The sequence below is a fragment of the Agelaius phoeniceus genome, chromosome Z, assembly GCF_051311805.1.
Source record: "Agelaius phoeniceus isolate bAgePho1 chromosome Z, bAgePho1.hap1, whole genome shotgun sequence".
In the NCBI taxonomy this organism is placed as follows: Eukaryota; Metazoa; Chordata; class Aves; order Passeriformes; family Icteridae; genus Agelaius; species Agelaius phoeniceus.
This window is the reverse complement of record NC_135303.1, coordinates 86,186,718-86,204,240: the sequence shown is the minus strand read 5'-3', so window position 1 is coordinate 86,204,240 and position 17,523 is coordinate 86,186,718. Positions and strand designations below refer to the sequence as shown.

At 40.2% G+C, this 17,523-nt stretch overlaps 2 protein-coding genes across 14 annotated transcripts in view; one reads left to right on the top strand and one right to left on the bottom strand.

The window, feature by feature from the left end:
* Positions 1-17,523, bottom strand: part of LOC129133239 (ubiquitin-associated protein 2) — a 284,552-nt gene that overhangs the window by 210,026 nt on the left and 57,003 nt on the right. For 9 of the 13 annotated variants that reach the window (XM_077172311.1, XM_077172310.1, XM_077172317.1 and 6 more), the window contains 10 exons: positions 17,160-17,373; positions 15,463-15,734; positions 14,321-14,499; positions 13,009-13,216; positions 11,786-11,825; positions 9,096-9,279; positions 6,534-6,600; positions 5,683-5,878; positions 4,342-4,433; positions 3,388-3,438 (listed from right to left, as the gene is read on the bottom strand). In XM_077172311.1, the coding sequence (XP_077028426.1) occupies positions 3,388-3,438; positions 4,342-4,433; positions 5,683-5,878; positions 6,534-6,600; positions 9,096-9,279; positions 11,786-11,825; positions 13,009-13,216; positions 14,321-14,499; positions 15,463-15,734; positions 17,160-17,373 (1,503 nt within the window). The remainder of the gene's footprint in view (positions 1-3,387; positions 3,439-4,341; positions 4,434-5,682; positions 5,879-6,533; positions 6,601-9,095; positions 9,280-11,785; positions 11,826-13,008; positions 13,217-14,320; positions 14,500-15,462; positions 15,735-17,159; positions 17,374-17,523) is intronic. The other 4 variants (XM_077172315.1, XM_077172320.1, XM_077172314.1 and 1 more) reach the window with 3 other exon arrangements.
* Positions 399-971, top strand: LOC143692054 (interferon-like). The gene has a single exon (XM_077171570.1). The coding sequence runs from the start codon at positions 399-401 to the stop codon at positions 969-971; it is 573 nt and encodes a 190-aa protein (XP_077027685.1).

The window sequence follows — 17,523 nt, the reverse complement described above, 5'->3', positions numbered from 1 at the left end:
GGAAAGCATGCTTGGCCACAAAGAGAGACTCAGCAGCACAGCACGGACCGCGCAGCTGGCCCGGCAGGTGAAGGGCAACAGCCAAGAGCCCACTCCGCCACACCTGACAATGACGCCTCCGAGACACAGCTTTCGCAAGGCCGGCACGCCGCTGCCACCACAATCCCCAACCACGGACACCCCGACCAAACACTTCCCCAAAACCTACACAGCCACCAGTACAGACTGGAAAGTACAGGCAGAAACTGCGGACAATCGGAAAGCGATGAAGGGAAAGCTGCCTCGCATACAAAGCCGCGCACCCGGAGCCACCCCAAGCACAGCCACCAGCAACACCAGCCAGCCTCACCAGGCTCCTCCTGCCCAACAGCACCCAACAGCACCCACAGAGACTCACCATGCTTGCGCCCACAGCCACACAGCCACGCCTGCCGCACGCCGCCCCGGCCCTCCTGCTCCTCCTCACCGCTCTGGCCGGCACCCTGGCCTGCCAACACCTCTGGACACACGAGGACACCTTCCCCGGCGACGCTCTCCGCCTCCTCCAGGACATGGCTGTCGGCCACACGCAGCCCTGCCACCTGCCAGAGCCGCCCTTCTTCCCCGCCAGCCTGATCCACCACAACCTGCAGCCCCACCAAGCCGCCGCCACCGCCCTGCGCATCCTGCAGCACCTCTTCCACACCCTCAGCTCCAACAGCACCCGCCAGCACTGGCCCGGCCAGGCTCGCAACCACCTCCTCAACAAGCTGCAGCACCACATCCACCACCTGGAGCAATGCCTCCCCGACAACGCCACGCCCTTCAAAGGACCACGCAACCCGCTGCTCGCCATCAACAAGTACTTCAGGGACATCCACCTCTTCCTGCACGCCCACAACCACAGCGCCTGCGCCTGGGACCACGTCCGCCTCGAAGCTCGTGCCTCTCTACTGCACCTCCACAACCTCACACGCGCCATGCGCCGCTAGCGCCAACGCCCACCCGCCCAGCCACACCGACGCCCCAAACCCACCTCCAACCCCACGCCTCCTCTCACCTGGGACCGCACACAGGCCCGCAACAACCGCACGGCACCCGCAGCCTTCAACCGCTGCGTCTCCAGCGATTCCGCTGCTCATACTGATATGGACAAAAGACCTTCTCCACTTATTTATTGACTTATTTATTTCATTTCTCTATTTATTCACGTATTTATTTTTTCTACCTCTTCACTTATTTATGCCAGTCCAAATAAAGACTTATAACAAAACACTTGCCACTGCCTCTCCTCTCTCGAGCACTGCAAGCACTCTTTGCGCCAGGGGAAAGCCATCTCCGCCCAACACCACTCAAAGCTGTGCTCCATGTTTGACTCTAAACATACCCATCTCTGCTCGCTGGCACCTGCCCAACAGCATCTTGCATCAATATCTTTGGAGAAACATCACTATGTGTTAGATACTATCATCAGTCTTATGTCTTAGCCTTCCTTTCCTCAGTAGTTTGCAACTCCCTTCTCGATTATTGTATCTGAAAGCCTCACGACAAGGAAGGCACGGACTTACTGGAGAAGTTCCACTAGAGGGCCACAAACACTAACAGAGCATCAGAGCACTTCTGCTATGAAGATATATGACAGGTGTTAGACTGGAGAAGGGTACAGGCAGTCCTTACTGTAGCCTTTTAACACTTCAATGGACCTTACAAAAAAGAAGGAAACTGAATTTTGAACAGCATTTGCAGTGACAAGCAGTGGTCTATAGAGGATGTCTCTAAACTAAAAGAGAGTATTTTTGTATCAGGCATTAGGGAGAAATCCTTTACTATGAGGATTATGAACAAGTCCTAGAGCTGGCTAGATTACCACATCTCTGGAAGAGTTCAAAGCCAGACTGAATGGGGCTTTGTGCAACGTGGTCTAGGAGAAGGTTTCTCTTCCCATGTCAGAGCTGCTTGCAAGTAGATTGCCTCTTTCAACCTAAAAGTTTTTAGGACTTGTGTTGAGGTTTTGGAGAACTGCGGAACCAAAATGGGAATAGGGAAGAGTGTGAGGAGGAAGGTGCACAAGTGTGATCGCACAGAAGCCAGTCCCATTCCCCATTCTCCTATCCCACCTGGGAGATGAAGGTAGAGAAAATCATGAGTGAAACTAAGTCCACGAAAATATGAGAGGTGAAGGGAAGATGTTCTGTACATTTGGTTTTATTTCATTATCTACTTGCTAACTGCCCTGATTTGACTGCTAACATGTTAAACTAATTTTCCCAAGTCAAGCCTCTTTTGCCCATTACTGCAACCAGCAAGTAATTTCTTCCTGAACTTATCTCACCCCACATGCCTTTCAGGATGTATTTTCTCCCTGGACTAAATGAGGTGGGGAGTGATAGAGCACCTTGGTGGTCACCAGGCATCTATATACTGTTAACACATTATAATACGTGTCTCCTGGTCCTGCTACTTCAAATATTTTGCATCTTGTTGCCACAATGATAATCCCATGCATTTCAGTTGACTGTTCTTCAAGTACCACAACTTTCTCTGGTAAAAGTCTTTATTCACATGCTCATCTTTGGAGTTTTTTAAATTCAGGGTCTGCGGTATGACAGGGCTTTGTTTGAGTCATCCCTGGTACTCACCTTTAAACTATCTGATTCTGGCTGCTCCAAGCTCTACATGGAATACCTGGTACTTATTTGGGCCTTACATTATGGCATTCATCCAGTCTTCTCAGATCACTCCTCACTGCTCCATTTCTGCCTCTACAGATATACCGCATCACTCTAGTATGTAACTGTTCTCAGCTACCTACTACCAAACTTTCTCTCCAAGTTCCTTACCCTACATTTCTGATAGGAAAATTCTTTTTCATTTTGCAATCTAGACTGAGGCCCTTTTTCAATCTATCAGCCTGTCTCATATGCCATTCATATTCTAGATCCAGATAAGGAAAAAAACTTTGTACACTCTCCCTCCTGCAGCTAACCTGCATTTGTTGCCATGATGCATATGCAAAGATCTATACCTATGACCACATCCAAAATCTCAGCTACACCTACTGGCTACCAACCTGTGTACTTGATGTTCAACCTGACCTCTTAGTAAAACAAACACTTAGGACTTCAACTAGATTAGACAAAATGTCATAATGCTGCTACAAAAATTAGACATTTCTCCACTCAGGAGCACAGAGCACACTTGCGTCTATTTAGAGATTTTGCAGCTGGACAAATGCATGATGCAACAGTTGCTCTGTATCAATTTACACAATCCTTGTATAAATTTCAAAAAAAAGAATACAGAACACAAGGAAAATCTCTTAACCACCATTCAATTAATCAATTTATGTGGCACAAATGATCAACAGTGAAGACAACTTCTTTAAAATTAAGTAAGTCATGTACTTACCATTGGCAGTCTGGATTGAAGCATCTGGAGATCATCATAACCATAAATCTGCTTAAAGACAGATAAAAATACAACATCATTATAACACTTTTTTTCTGATGCTGATCAGTTTGGGGCTTTGAGCTGAGTTTGACTTAAGCCCAGTCTGTGTTAAAGGTCTACAGCCGTATGTTGCATTGTGCTATCAAGGGGGCACTGCAGCATTTCAAGGAGAGTAGAACTGAAGTTTAAAAGGCTTGTCACTCTGATGTTGTTTCCTGGTGACAATGTCCTCTGAGGAGAGTTTGACTGTCCCATCTTCAATACAGTTTTCACAGACACATCATTCCTGAACTTATGAAAAATCTACCTTGCATTCAGATTTGGGAGTAAGAACAACAGCCCTCTTTGCTGTAATCATTACTTCAAAGAGCATTAAGATTAAAGAGTTGATGACTTGACCACAACACAACCTCCTGGGTATCTCCTCACATTCAGTTTGATACAGAAAAGTTACTGATATAAAGGTTTGGATTCAAAAAGCAGATAACGAAAAATACGTTGATGCTGGTCAGACATCAAAAAGCTATGTGCAGTCTTTCAAATCATGACAGACAGGCACATGTGTCCATTGCACATTTCAGCCACTCCTATGGCAAATCCATTTCAGTAACACAAACCTAAAGAAGCCTTAATTTATTCAAAGGGCCTAAAACCTGTTAACACTGAAAACCACAGCCACACCCATGTTTAGCTTCAACAGCAGCCAGATCAGGTCTGTAGCAAAAGCTCTGCAGTTTACAATCAACAGTAAGCCTCTACTGAACATATTTCAGATGTTCTTTAGCATTTGAAACAAGAATTCCAGGAGTAACATGTGCCACCAGAAATGACTTGGCATAGACAGTAGCAGGTCTGGAGGGCCCACTTGCGCCAAGGGCTAAGAAATCAAAGAGAAACAATGAAACTGCTTACTGGGTAGGCAGGCAGAAGTCCTCCAGGTCCCACAATATACTGGTTATGCAACAAGGGTGGTACACCTTGGGGCAGGTTTGGGGGTGCTTTGCCTGTAGAATCAAAATACAGACACTTTAACAAGCCTTTAGAAAAGAAAAGGCTTCAGCATTGAGACAAGACAGCTCACAAGTTGTGGCAGCTGCACCATCTTAGATTATAAAGAGGAGATTTTGTGCTGTTTGATGAATATGCTCAAAATAGCCTGAAGAGTTTAACCATGCCTCAAGGGAAGGAAAGTACAGGCTACTTTAGCCTGAAAACAGTCCTATCATAGAATAGCCTGAATTTGTCATTTAGTTTGTCCAAGAGGATTACAAGAATTACAAGAATACAAGGATTACAAGATTACAGAGCTTCTCTACTGAAGGCAAATTTAGAAATTGTTCTCAATCTGAGAGAGCAAATTCTCTTCTTTCATTTCCTGCTCTGTAAATGCATTCCCTTTATCACCAGCAACAGACTGGAAAGCACTAAATGTTGCCAGCATGCTTTCTGTGGGTGACTTACTACAGCTAGGAATAGCAAAGAGAAGACTGAAATGGTTTCAGTTGCCTTCATGAAGCAGTGCTAGGAAGCAGAACAGTAAAAGAACAATGCACTTTGGCCAGTCATAAGACACTTCATTTACGAGCTATAGAAATGAAAAATACCTCTGTAACTAAGCTTGATCCTTAGTAATACATCACTCACTTCTCTCTATAAGATTTCCTTTTAGCAGTTCAGGATCATCAGAGAAGAAAGAGAATTTAGCATCACTTCCACTTCAGTGCAAGAAGCCTTCCAGGCCTCCTTCTCCATGGACCCTCCTTCTAAAGTGCTATTTTGCTGTGCAATGACCCAGACATTTCTTTCCTTTCTGTGGAAGTGGTAGTAGGGATGTGACACATTATAATGAGGCCACTGCAGTATATTTTGATACTGCCAAATGAATTCAAGTCACAGAACAGCCTGAAACTAAAGCTTATGTGAACTCATAGTCAGGAGCTGATCACAGCTTGGAATACAAACTGGGTGAATTTTCTAGCCCAAGACTTCCTAAGTCAGAACTGCTCTGGTGTGTATTTATAAAGCTCTTTGGGAATGGAATGTGCTATATAAATGCCACATAACACCCTAACAAATATTTCAAATACATAAAACCAGGCAACTTTATTTCAGAAGCCAGCAAATACAGCATGCTGGAAATGTCAGTGAACAATGTGGACTTCTTAGCGTTGTTATGGCAGGTGAGATGCTCAACTGACAGCCCTGCTGACTGAAATCCTCTGTCTATCCACGTGATCTGTCAATATTGCCAACCTGAAGACACTAAGGGAGCTGCCCGTGTGGTAGCAGCTGGTATAGACACACTGGTAACACTCAGGCCAAGGCTGTTTGTAGTGTTCATACTGCTTGCCATGCTGACAACCGAGGAGGTGGTGCTAGTGGCTGAGGTTGAAGCAGTTGAAAAGGTTGTTGAGGGCTGGAGCGAAGTTGTGTTCTCAATACTAGTGTGCTAGAAAAGGAGACAAAAAGAATGAGGATCACAGAGCAAATAAACCACAGTGGAAGATGCTGGGAAAAAGGGAAAAATAAAAAAAAAAAAACAACAACAAAAACTTCTAAAGTAACAGCAGCACATGCAAAAGATATGCATTACCTATGTACCAAGCAAGCAACTAAGTTGCATGCTTATGATGCTTTAGTGATTTAAAGAAAATTATTGTATGAGAGCTAAACTCAAATTGCCATACCATCACAAAACTATAATACAGTAACTTAAACGTAACATGTATCATTCTGTCACCTGCATTTTGTCAGCAAACCTCTCCAGGGCAGACTGCTAATAGTCCACATTTCAGATTGCCACTTTGAAGTTTGTTTTTGTTTTGTTTTGTAATAAACTAGTTAGAAGCAATTTTTTTTATTTCATCCCCCTTAGCTGGCACGACAATTTCCCTCAGCTGTGCGACTGGCAAGGCTCTGTCATAATAATTCCTGATCTAGTACAAATACAAGTGGTAATCCCTTTTCCCCCACTAGAGGGCTGACAATTCTTCTTCCCTGAAGTAAGGCTATACTTATGGGTCTTGGGGTTCTGAGACACATCCAACTTTACGAAATAAACTGACTATTTGCCAAGCACCTGTTTCAATACTAACAGGACTTACCACATGTGACGTGCCTGAAGACAACACTGAGGCAGGAGAGAGGCTGGTCTGATGATTGGAAAGGGAGCTGGAAGGAAATTGTAAAGAATTTATAAAATTCTTTAATTTTCACTTTTAACAAATACAAATATGCAGCAGGCCATTAATTAAAGAATTAGAATTCTAGGTGTGTGTACACCTACAGTAACAGAGTAGTTAAAGAAAAAATTACATGTAAGAGTGTGTGTATACATATACACACACAGAGAGAAATGTATATGTGTCTGTATGAATACAGGCACCTCTACAGGCACTTTTTCCTTTAATTAGTACCCTACTACCTTCTAGTGAAAAAATCAAGTACAGACTCATTATTATTATTATTAACAAGAAACACCTAAAATACCATTCATTTGTATTTTCCAATTTACAGTATCTTTAGAAAAACTATAGTTGCTTCAGGAATCAAATAGCTATGACTCCATGACACATGAAGTCCAAAATCAAAACAAGGTTCACACAAGCACAAGCCTGGTTTCTCATTCTTTCTCTGCTGCTGCTTACCATGGGGGACAGGTTTAAAGTGAGGCAGTGCTTTGGTTTGACTCACTGTGTTGTTTCTCACATTTTGAATTGCTTAACATTAACTCAACCAATTAGAACTGCAGGGTACTTGCCCCATAATTCAACCAGAGATCTTCAAATGTTTCCCTGAATGGTGACTGAAACTGGCATCTGAACATTTAAACTGACAAGTTATACCTTATATAAAAATGCAAACCTACTGTATATAGTATGCAATAAACTGAACCAATACAGACAAAGGTAACCAAATGAAGATATAAAACGTGTATAGATTAGTGCTCAAAAAAAACCCTCATTACTAAATACGAAGAGATCCTAGCAACAAAATTAGTTTAGTGCTATGGAAATAGCCACAAGAAAACACAGTTTTCATACCAAAGTTGACAGCTTCATTACATGACCTAATTTAAGGGCAAACACTTCTGGTAGCTCTTCAAGGTACAGGCCCAGCATAAGCTTTCACAGTTTCATAGATTAACTTTCAAAACTGTCCCCCTTCTGCAGGAATTGGAACAACATCACTTCAGCAAGGGAAAAGTAAGAGTTTTACACCACTCCCTCACTCACTCTTCCCAGCTCTTTTTCACCATCTGACTTATGGCAGACACAGACGACAGCCAGCAGCTCTACCAAGTCAGACACATTTTGGATTTCAGGCATCCTCAGGATGGCTGAAACTTTGTATCTGTCCAACAGCATTGACCCCCACCTGATTTCCATCCGTTTATACAGCTTGTCAACAAATCATTGTGGGGAAATGTGACCAATGTAAAGGGAATTGCTCTTGTTTGACATATTTACTATTTTGTCCAACAAAAAAATACTAGAGCGTTAAAAAAATACACTATGTCCTAGCTGTGAAACAGGAAAAAAAAAACTCCCTGATATCCCAAATCAGTTTCTTGTACTAACAAATATAGTACAAAGTAAGTATCAAAAATGTAACTCAATCAATACAGCTTAAGGATTGCCACCCTGATGTCTTTTCTGGGCTTCTTTAAAACCAGAGGTCAGACAAAATTAAGAGAATAAAAAGTGATTATATTTATTGAAGGGCCTTCAGGTACATTAAGAGCAGATGAAGCCTCCGCAGGGGCTACACACAGACATGGATGACCAGTCATGAGTTCTCACACTTTTGTAAGTTTGGGCCATTTGCATATTGGCAGTTAATCTTTCAATTACAGCTTCAGGTAATGAAGTAATTTACCCCATGTTTACTCCCCACCACCTCATTTTTCTTTATACTTTCCAGGGCCTGAGACAGTAAGATATCCTTGAATCCCAGACCTAGAGAGGAATTGTTTTGACTAACCAAAATGTGAAGACACTAGTTAATACTCTATATGGAGTTTAGAGTTATACACTAAAGAACTGCAGGATTACAAATAAATGGAAAATATAAAAGCTAAAATCCTAAGGCATCAACATGACTGAGGATGTAACAGGCATTCAGAAAAACAGAGATACAGTGCAAATCAGCTGAATTGTGCTAGATGCACTTCCAGGAACATCAAACCGATATTTTGAAATATCTTAAGGAAATATCTTAGAAAAAGAAAATACACACAGTTTCCCTGTGAAATTATTTCTAGGTTTTAATTTTAAGAAATACAAATAAGACTACGTTATTTCAAATTGGCCACGTAGTAAACTGTTAAAGAATAGTTTCAAATATATAACACTGATCAAAAACAGCAGGCACAAAGTAGGAAAAGTAAACTGGGGGAATCAATTTAGCTGATTTAGCTAGCATGACTGAAGCAAACCTCTTGAAACACAAAGTTGCATATGTATCATGAAAGCGTGAGGGCAGCAGCTGCTCTGCCATTAGAAGGGAGCCCAGGGCTGCCTTCTGTTCTCCTCTGAATCTCTCTCCTAATTCTGGTTCACATAAGAAAAGGGACCCCTGATGCTTGCCAGCCCCATATGGAACCACCCTTACACCTGTCCTATCCTAAAAACAGACCCCCTCAGTTTACCACAACTCTACTGTACCTGCTCAGCTGGGAGAGTGAGCTGCTGGCCAGATCGCTGGACTGAGGCAAGCTGGGCAATGCTGCCACGTGCTGTGATGCTGAAGGCAGAAGTGAGGCCGTGGTAGACACCACACTGGGCAGAGAACCAGCTGAAGGTAGCGAGGGAGAAGGCTCTGTCTTAGGTGCTGCAACTGATGAAATAGCTGCAACAAGTTAAAAAGAGGCATTCAAATTAAAATTCTAGCATACTTGACATCCCAGCCCAGATGGCAGGAACACAGTAGCATTCATCCCTTGGTCTGCAAAAATCTGACCATTAAGAACTGGTAACCATATTGAGCAATTTGGCTATGAAGGAAAATTCAAACACAAATGAACTACCATTTTTTTCCCCTTTAAACTCTCTACTTACAATAAATTTACAATTATCACTGCTACACATGTAGTAAACAACTGTCTTCTGCACTTCACCTGCCACTATCTGGATTACTAATTTATACTCACAAGTCATTCTAAAATTCCTTGCTTTTGGTTCAGCAAACACAAATAATTTCTGCCCTTTCAAGGCACTGTAGAAATCTAGTTTCACCTACAGCTCTGCTTCTTCACTCAGACCTACACAGCACTGTTGGGGATGGAGACTGAGATTGCTGGAGTAACAGGGGTAGATAGCTTATCCCTTTGGTATATTCTGTCAAAAGTGTACTGCAGTAGAATGAAAAAAGCTACAATGAAAGGCCAGAATTGAGCACAGCATTAAGTATTTTTTATGGCTAAGGAGCTGTCAAATATTGACTCGCTTTATTTAGATAATAAAAAGTGTTAGGTTTTATCTTACACTTTTTAGGCTACACAGATAAAACCTTGTTTATAGGATTGCTATACTGTAATAAGAGGCCTAAAAATTCTATGGCCCAACATGATTCTCAGCTGTTTCACTCATTTCTACTCCTACAAAAAATAACAAAGAATTAGAGACAGTCACTCACCAATAAAACTCAGAAAAGGGTTGAGCCCTACCTTCTGCTGGGCCACATTCCCATACCACATCAGGGAGCACTACCCAGTGGATCATCACTAACTTGTAATGTATGTGAAGACACTTTTAGATTGGTCATCAAACAAAAATCAAATACACACTTGGAAGTTTTTTATTAGAGTTTGTTCACTTTATGGATTTGATTTCCTAGCTAAATGACCAAGGTCAGGTTGTTGGGTTGCAATAGAAAGAGGAATTAAAAGGTCCTGGCCTTGGTAATAAGTATGGCCTCTAAGAGAAGGAAATCCAAGTAACAAACATGGTTATGAAGGCAGTAACTATATCATCTAATAATTCCTGGTAAAACTCATATAAAAAAGGAGTAAATAACATTTAAAAATCCCAATATATTAAGGGCTGGATTCCCTCAACACAAGGAACAGAGTCACCATCTTAAGATCCCCTACAAGATGACTGAATGCAATGTGCAAAACAAAGAAAACCAGGAGACAAGTAGGATGGTCAGGAGTAAAACACATCAGTCCTACTTTGAATTAAGGATTTAGGAAGCTCGAGATCTGGATATTAAAGAACAGCAAAGAAAAGAGAGGAACAACTAAGAATATTATAGCACATACAGAAAGGAGAAAGTACTTATAAAAGTTAAGACAACTTCAAAATCATTTGGATGCATAAAATAGACTCAATGGAAGAAGAAAACAGAAATGCTCTCAAAGGAGAACTAGCACAGGAAAAGAGACTAGTAATGCCTTTACAGAAATCAAAAGTATTAGGAACACTCAGTTCTTTGTTTTCTGTAGAAAAAGGACAGGTTCTGTAGTGAATTTCATAAACTGTTTATTAACTCTGTACACAACACTAGAAAAGTTCTTGTGTTGAAAAACTGTCTTTGTATACTTGGAGCGTATACACTCCTGCTCCTTTAAATTCAACTTGGTACTAACAAAACACAGTCCACTAATGGCCTACCTGAAGAGATGTTTAAGAAGAGGTTAGACCTAAAATTGAGGTGTTGGAATTCCAAAAGATTTTAATTCACACTGCTGCCTTGAAAACTTCATGGAGCAGCACAAAGATCACTACACCTTAATTATTTTAACTCTAAGTAGAGAGCTGCAGGCCTGGTACAGGTCCATGCTACATTAGAAACAGGCCAAGATGAAGAAACTAACACTTATACCACAGTCAATACTGAAGTATTGTTTGCAAGGAAGTAAGAAACTCTCAAGAGGGAATGTGTTTCTCACCTTTATTCCCACAGGCTTCTAACAGGGCAGAGATAGAATTATACCTAGTGAGAGGTGCACTCAAAGAACGTGACTTCCTTTCACTACAGCTAAATGCTATTTGCAGCTTCCCAACTCAGAACTGGAAGAACGGCTAAAAATTTTCATATTTATTTCTAATTTTGCATTTTTATTTTATATTAAATGATTTCTGACAGGTAAATTCAAAAGGAAAGCCAACAGCAAAGCAGCTTCTCTAATTCTAATTTAGGTTTGTAGATTTAATAGACCTGCCTTTATATTTCAATTGTAGTCAAGAAACAAGCAGCATTTTATGCAAGCACAAATAAAGTCAAATGGGTCAGCCATAAATTAGTCATGGAGAACAATATAAAGCCTTAAACCCAATGTCACTGATACGCTTGTGTGCACAGCAAGGAACGAACAGAAAGTCCTGTGCTCAACCAAGCTTTGAAAACTTACTGTCAAGTGTTGCCTGTGTCCTAACACCGCTGTGCCCATTCTGTAAACAAAGAAGAAATGAATTAACAAATCATCTTAGAAGTATATTAAATGCTCAGACTGAATCACACATTGAACATGCTTCATGCAAAATTCTATATTCATACTAAATTGAACAACAAGGCAGAAAATTAAATTTTTACTGCCTTTAAAAAAACTACATCATAAAGTTGTCTCAAGTGCAAGGTGTCCTCAACATAGAGAAACCCATACACTGCCCAGAATACACCCATCAGCAGCAAACCTTCCCATGTACTGTATATAACATAAACTTCAGGTTCACACCAATATGAAAGAAGGAATTGCATTAACATATAGGAAATGGTTGTGCTTTTGATCTAATGTAACTCACAATTTTAACTATCCAAGTTACACAGAGACGCCAATTTTTTTCCATTGAAAGATAAGACTTGAGAAGCACCAGTTGTTTTTTGGATAACGCTGGAGTACAGAAGTGGATAGTCTATGCTTGATCCTCACCAGTACATACGAGCTAGTGCAGAAGACAAGTGTGACTGAGCCAACACATAACAAAGGCCAGAAGTAAATAAACTTACAAACTCTCACAAGTTCCTAAAACATTCAATAAACTCAGTTGTTTTAAAATAAACCTACATTCTATATACAAAGACAGCAGGTGTGTTTGAATCTCCCAAGAGATTCTTCGTCCTATATTAGACCTCTGCTTATGTTTATTAAAATAACACATGAAACTAATTCCCACTGGTGTTTAAATATAACAGAAATGAAATACTGGAGGGGCCAAGAAAAAATTTGGATCCATTTGCTAGATGCCATGTAAATTTAGTAAATAAAATACATTTGTAGAGAAACCATCAAGTTATTAGTTATGGCAAAATACCATAACTAATTTTTACATACAGAGACAGTTCCTTAGCTTCAGGGAAGAAAACTCAAGTAGAATTTTAAGCGTTACTAAAAAAAAAGGTCAAAAGAAAATTTAAGATGTCAACACCTACAAAATCAGATGCTCTTATACCCCAAATACAGTAATACCAAAATTGACTACACACCAAGAAAAGCAAAAACAAGTAAGAGGGTGGGCTTGGAAATCAAAAATACCACTTGGCTTGGTTACAGCATTAATGTATCAGGGGAATACAAACCTAACATAGGTAAGAGTATTCCCCCTTTTCTAGGTCCTGTTTCTGTAATGAACTCACCGTAACTGCAACAGGGGTTGGTTCAGACGGAGCCATGGAGCTTTGGTACGCTATCCTGCTATGCACAGAGGTCTGCTCATAGGAGGAGGTTGTTACTGGGCTAGTGCTCTGGGATGAGCAGGTCAGACTGGAAGAGCTGATGGCAGAGGTTGTGTATGTGGAGTCCTGGACTGTATTGGATATTGGCAAAGAGGTATTCAAAGGATCACTGGAAAAAAAGAATTATTTATCATCTTGGTAAGTATTTCAAATACTTTCATGAAAATATCAGCTTCTATATAGCTATCTAGAACTACCTTAAACACACAAAATAATCCACACTATTTATATTAGAAAATCTAAGAATATAAAAAAAAATTATAATATTGCTTTGGTTGTCACTAATCACTGCTTCAAAACATCAGCTGCACTAAGCACCATTCACCTCCCTCATTCCAGCCCAAACAAGACAAGAATTTACACAAAAGCACTTTTCAGTCATGTCATTTCCACCTTTCCCAAGGATAAATTAATGATCATAATCTTTATTTTTTAAACAAGCAGAATTGATAAAGTCTGGTATATAATGAATAACAATAGGATTCTTTTTACAATAGAATTCTAATGTAAAAAGAAAATAAATTATGCAAAGAGCTAAAAATACTTTAAAACATGCAGGAATGTTTTATTGTCCGCTTAGTTTAAATATTATGTATAAAACTACAAGTTATGTGGAAGTTAATTTCTATTAATATTTCTGAATTAACTTCAAGAAGCATTTTACTGGTGCCGATTTTTCAATGAGTAAGGAATTAAAACTGGATTACTGGTCCACTGGCACTTATCATTGGCTGTTGTAGCATTTCAGTAAGAGCTTCTGCCTTACAGAAAGCCTATCCTCTTTTCTCATTTTTTCATCCCATAGGAGAATCAGATCTGTAACCTGCTGCTAATCTACTAACTAACATACATATATGGTAAAAAGCGTCAATTTTGCTGGGTCAGATGGAGAAAAACATGGGTAGTGAGGAACAAATCCCAAAAACACTTGAAAATCAGGGCAATTTAACATGAGAAAAAAAATTCTATAAAGGATGGCTTACTAAAAGGTTATTTATATTCATATCATCTCCATCTCCAGCTTCACATCTACCCATCCAGGCAGATTTTGATTATCATTAGAGTAGAAAATTATCATTTAAGATATAGTCCACAAAAAACAAGTCATCATATTTTCTCCTTTCATTACATTGTAACATTGTAACTGTCATGATGTTTTTGGCACAAACTTGACCCCCACAAGAACACCTGAGAATGCAGGAGGGCAACTCACACATACTTTACACATTTTGAATATAAGCTATTGTTGGTCGCCTGGTTGGTATTCTCACTGCTTGAAGTTGATCCAAACTCTGGGAGTGTAGGCTCTGATCCAAACTCAAGAGCTCCAAACTGAACATTTAACCCTGTCATGTCTGCTGATCCAGGCATCTCCACAGCAGAGGCAGGAATCTTAAAGGAAGAAAAGAAGCCATAATTCTTTTGCATGCATCTGCAACTTGAAATTAATCCACTGATTCTGCTCTAATCTGGAGCTGAATGAGTAAACTGTACTATTCCACAATAACAAAGTAGCATCTTTGTACACCCCTCCCCACCCCCCACCAATATTCATATTGTGGCTACTAAGTGAATCTAAAAATCACTCAGCAACAGCCATTTTCCATACAGAGCAACCAGCTATCTGCTTGCAAAAGATATCACCACAGTATTTTGGACCTAATAACTATCCAGCTTAGTACATCCTGCTTCATAGATAAGAAGTATACCAAGATCTTTGCTCTCCTTCTCCCTAGCAATTTATATAAAACATTTACCAAATCAAATCACAGAATCATTAAGGTTGGACAAGAACATTAAGACCAAGTCCAGGTACTAAAGCCAGCACTACCAAACCATGTCTCTAAGCACCATGTCTCTTCACATCTTTCAAACAGTTCCAGGGATGGTAGCTCTCTCACTTACCTGGGCAGCCTGCTCCAGTGATTGACAACCCCCTCAGTGATGACATTTTTCCTAATATCCAATTTAAACCTTCCCTAGTGCAACTTGAGGCTGTTTCCTCTTGTCTTGTCACTTGTTACCTGGGAGAAGAGACCAATCTCCACCTGGCTACACCCTCATTTCTAGAGAGTGATCAAGTTTCCCCTGAGCCTCCTTTTCTCCAGGTTGAGCCCCTGTAGCTCCCTCAGACCTGTGCTCCAGACCCTCCTCAGCTCTGTTCCCTTCTCTGGACATGCTCCAGCCCCTCAATATCTTCCTTGTATGAGGGACCCAGAACTGGACACAGGATTTGAGGTGCAGCCTCACCAGCGCCCAGTACAGAGAGACAAGTCACTGCCCTGGTCCTGCTGGTTACGCCACTGCTGACACAAGTTTTTGTGGTTTTTAAGTTTAGTAATGACAGTTACCCACCTTGGATGCTGGAGTTATCCTCCTTTTTGGTGGTTTTATCTGTTTCTGCTGGGTTTGATGAACAGTCACTGCCTGGTTATCCATAGAGATAGTGGGGAGCTGTAGTATTTTGCTAACAGCTGTAGAGGTGTCTACTGGTGATGGCTCTCGGAGTTTTACTTGGGAGGAGGAGGACTCTAGCCCAGGAGGAGGAACAGGAACCACCTGCATTTGTTGTTGCCGCTGTGTCAGCTGGCTCAGCACTGGAGATGGCTCAGGCTGGGATTTAAAGTCTGGCCAGTGTTGGAAAAAAGGAAATACCAAAATTAAAGCATTGAACTCTGCTCTTCACAGTTCTACTCTTTATGCAAGAACCCAGGTGCTGCTTAAAAGTTATGATTCTATAGCATTTGGAAGTCTTTTCAGACCTCACAGGGGTTTCACATGGATCATTAACACTATAACACTAATAAGGACAACAGTTGATACATCTTCTACTTTAAATAAACAGCTGTGGCCAAGCATTACTTAGTTTTTTTCCAAAAATGTGAAAACAAACCTATCTACACAGTCACAGTACTATCACACACAAGTCCTCAAAAACTGTTACAGATTATTTTAATCAAACATTTCAAGTTTCACTGTAATTAAGTGAGCTGATATAATGTGATTACTTCCAAGGGATAAATAGTTGTTGCAATTTAGAGGTAGTATGAGTTAGGATTCCCTTCCCCTGAAAAGAAGAAGATTAAAAAAAATAGGAAGTCTTCTACCATCTCATAATAGCTGAGAATCAAAGAGATGCTGGACATAAATAGCTTTTTTCCCCAGTCTTCCCTCTCATAGTTTTTGGATGCTGAAAGCCATGAGGTGACCTCAACCACCACAGAGATCTCCAGCATTTCCAGTGTGAAAGGGTTTTTATTCAGTTGGTGAAGTCCATTAGAAAGCAATAAAATGTACTTTTTTTTAGAATTTCTGCATGTCAAAGATAGTAATTGCTACCAATGGCTGCTTATCTACACATAAACATACACACACGAGAGACACAAGAGCTATCTTCTTCACAGTGAGGATTCTGCTAGGAACAACACTACAGAAAATAAGTTTCTGTCATTCTCACTGTTACAACTAATTTTACTCAATTACATAAAAAATTCATACAATTATAAATATACAAAACAAGTAACCTGAATCCTTCACAGCACACTACGGAAAGAACACTGAAGCGTGATGCATATTATGAAGAAATTACACAGTACTCATTCAAAATTCATGTAACGATTAGAAGAGAGAATTTGGTAAAAAAAACAAAATACAAGTACACAACTTTACACTCAGCTAAAGGAAGCATAGGTACAATGAAAATAAGTATTTTCCAGTATCTGTTGAAAAACACTCAACAACAAAATTCCATGTAAATATTCAAGCACACTAAATCAAAGATGTCACTACCTGGAAGGCTCAATAACTTTAAACATGTAATGACATTTAGGGATAGGATTAAGCTTAATAAAACTTAGTTTATTATATACTTGTGATGTTTATTACCAGCAAATAAGCATAACATTTAAAATGTTGCAAGTAATTATATTACTAGGATTAAATTTTTTTTAAAAAGTCTTTAATTAAAGTAATTTTAAACTATCATTGGCATTAAGAAATCCTACTGGCTAATATAAAGAGAAAGAGAGAAGAACCTGTGTCAAAGCACTTACCAAACTGACTGAGGACTGAGGACTGACTACTGGGTGGTTTTAGATCCCAGGATGATGCAGCAACTGTGCTAGTGGTGGCAGAACTGCTATTGGTTTGTTGAGAGGTAAACTGACCCAATCCCGGTGATTTCAATTGGTCCAAGATTTGGGAACCAGTAGAGTTTGCCAATTTAGAAGATCTGAGCTCTCCAAAGCCAGAACAAATAACTGCCGACTACCAAAAGACCAAGAAGAAAAGGGGAAGGAGTGGAGTTAATATTTTAACTAATAATTGAACACAATCATAGGGTCAATGCCTACAGCTGCTATCTGGCAGCAACTAAAATCTTTGCAGACATAGATTACTAACAAATGACCAGTAAAA

Coding starts and splice junctions, on each gene's coding strand:
- LOC143692054 (XM_077171570.1), top strand. CDS start 399: ATGCTTGCGCCCACAGCCACACAGCCACGCCTGCCGCACGCCGCCCCG.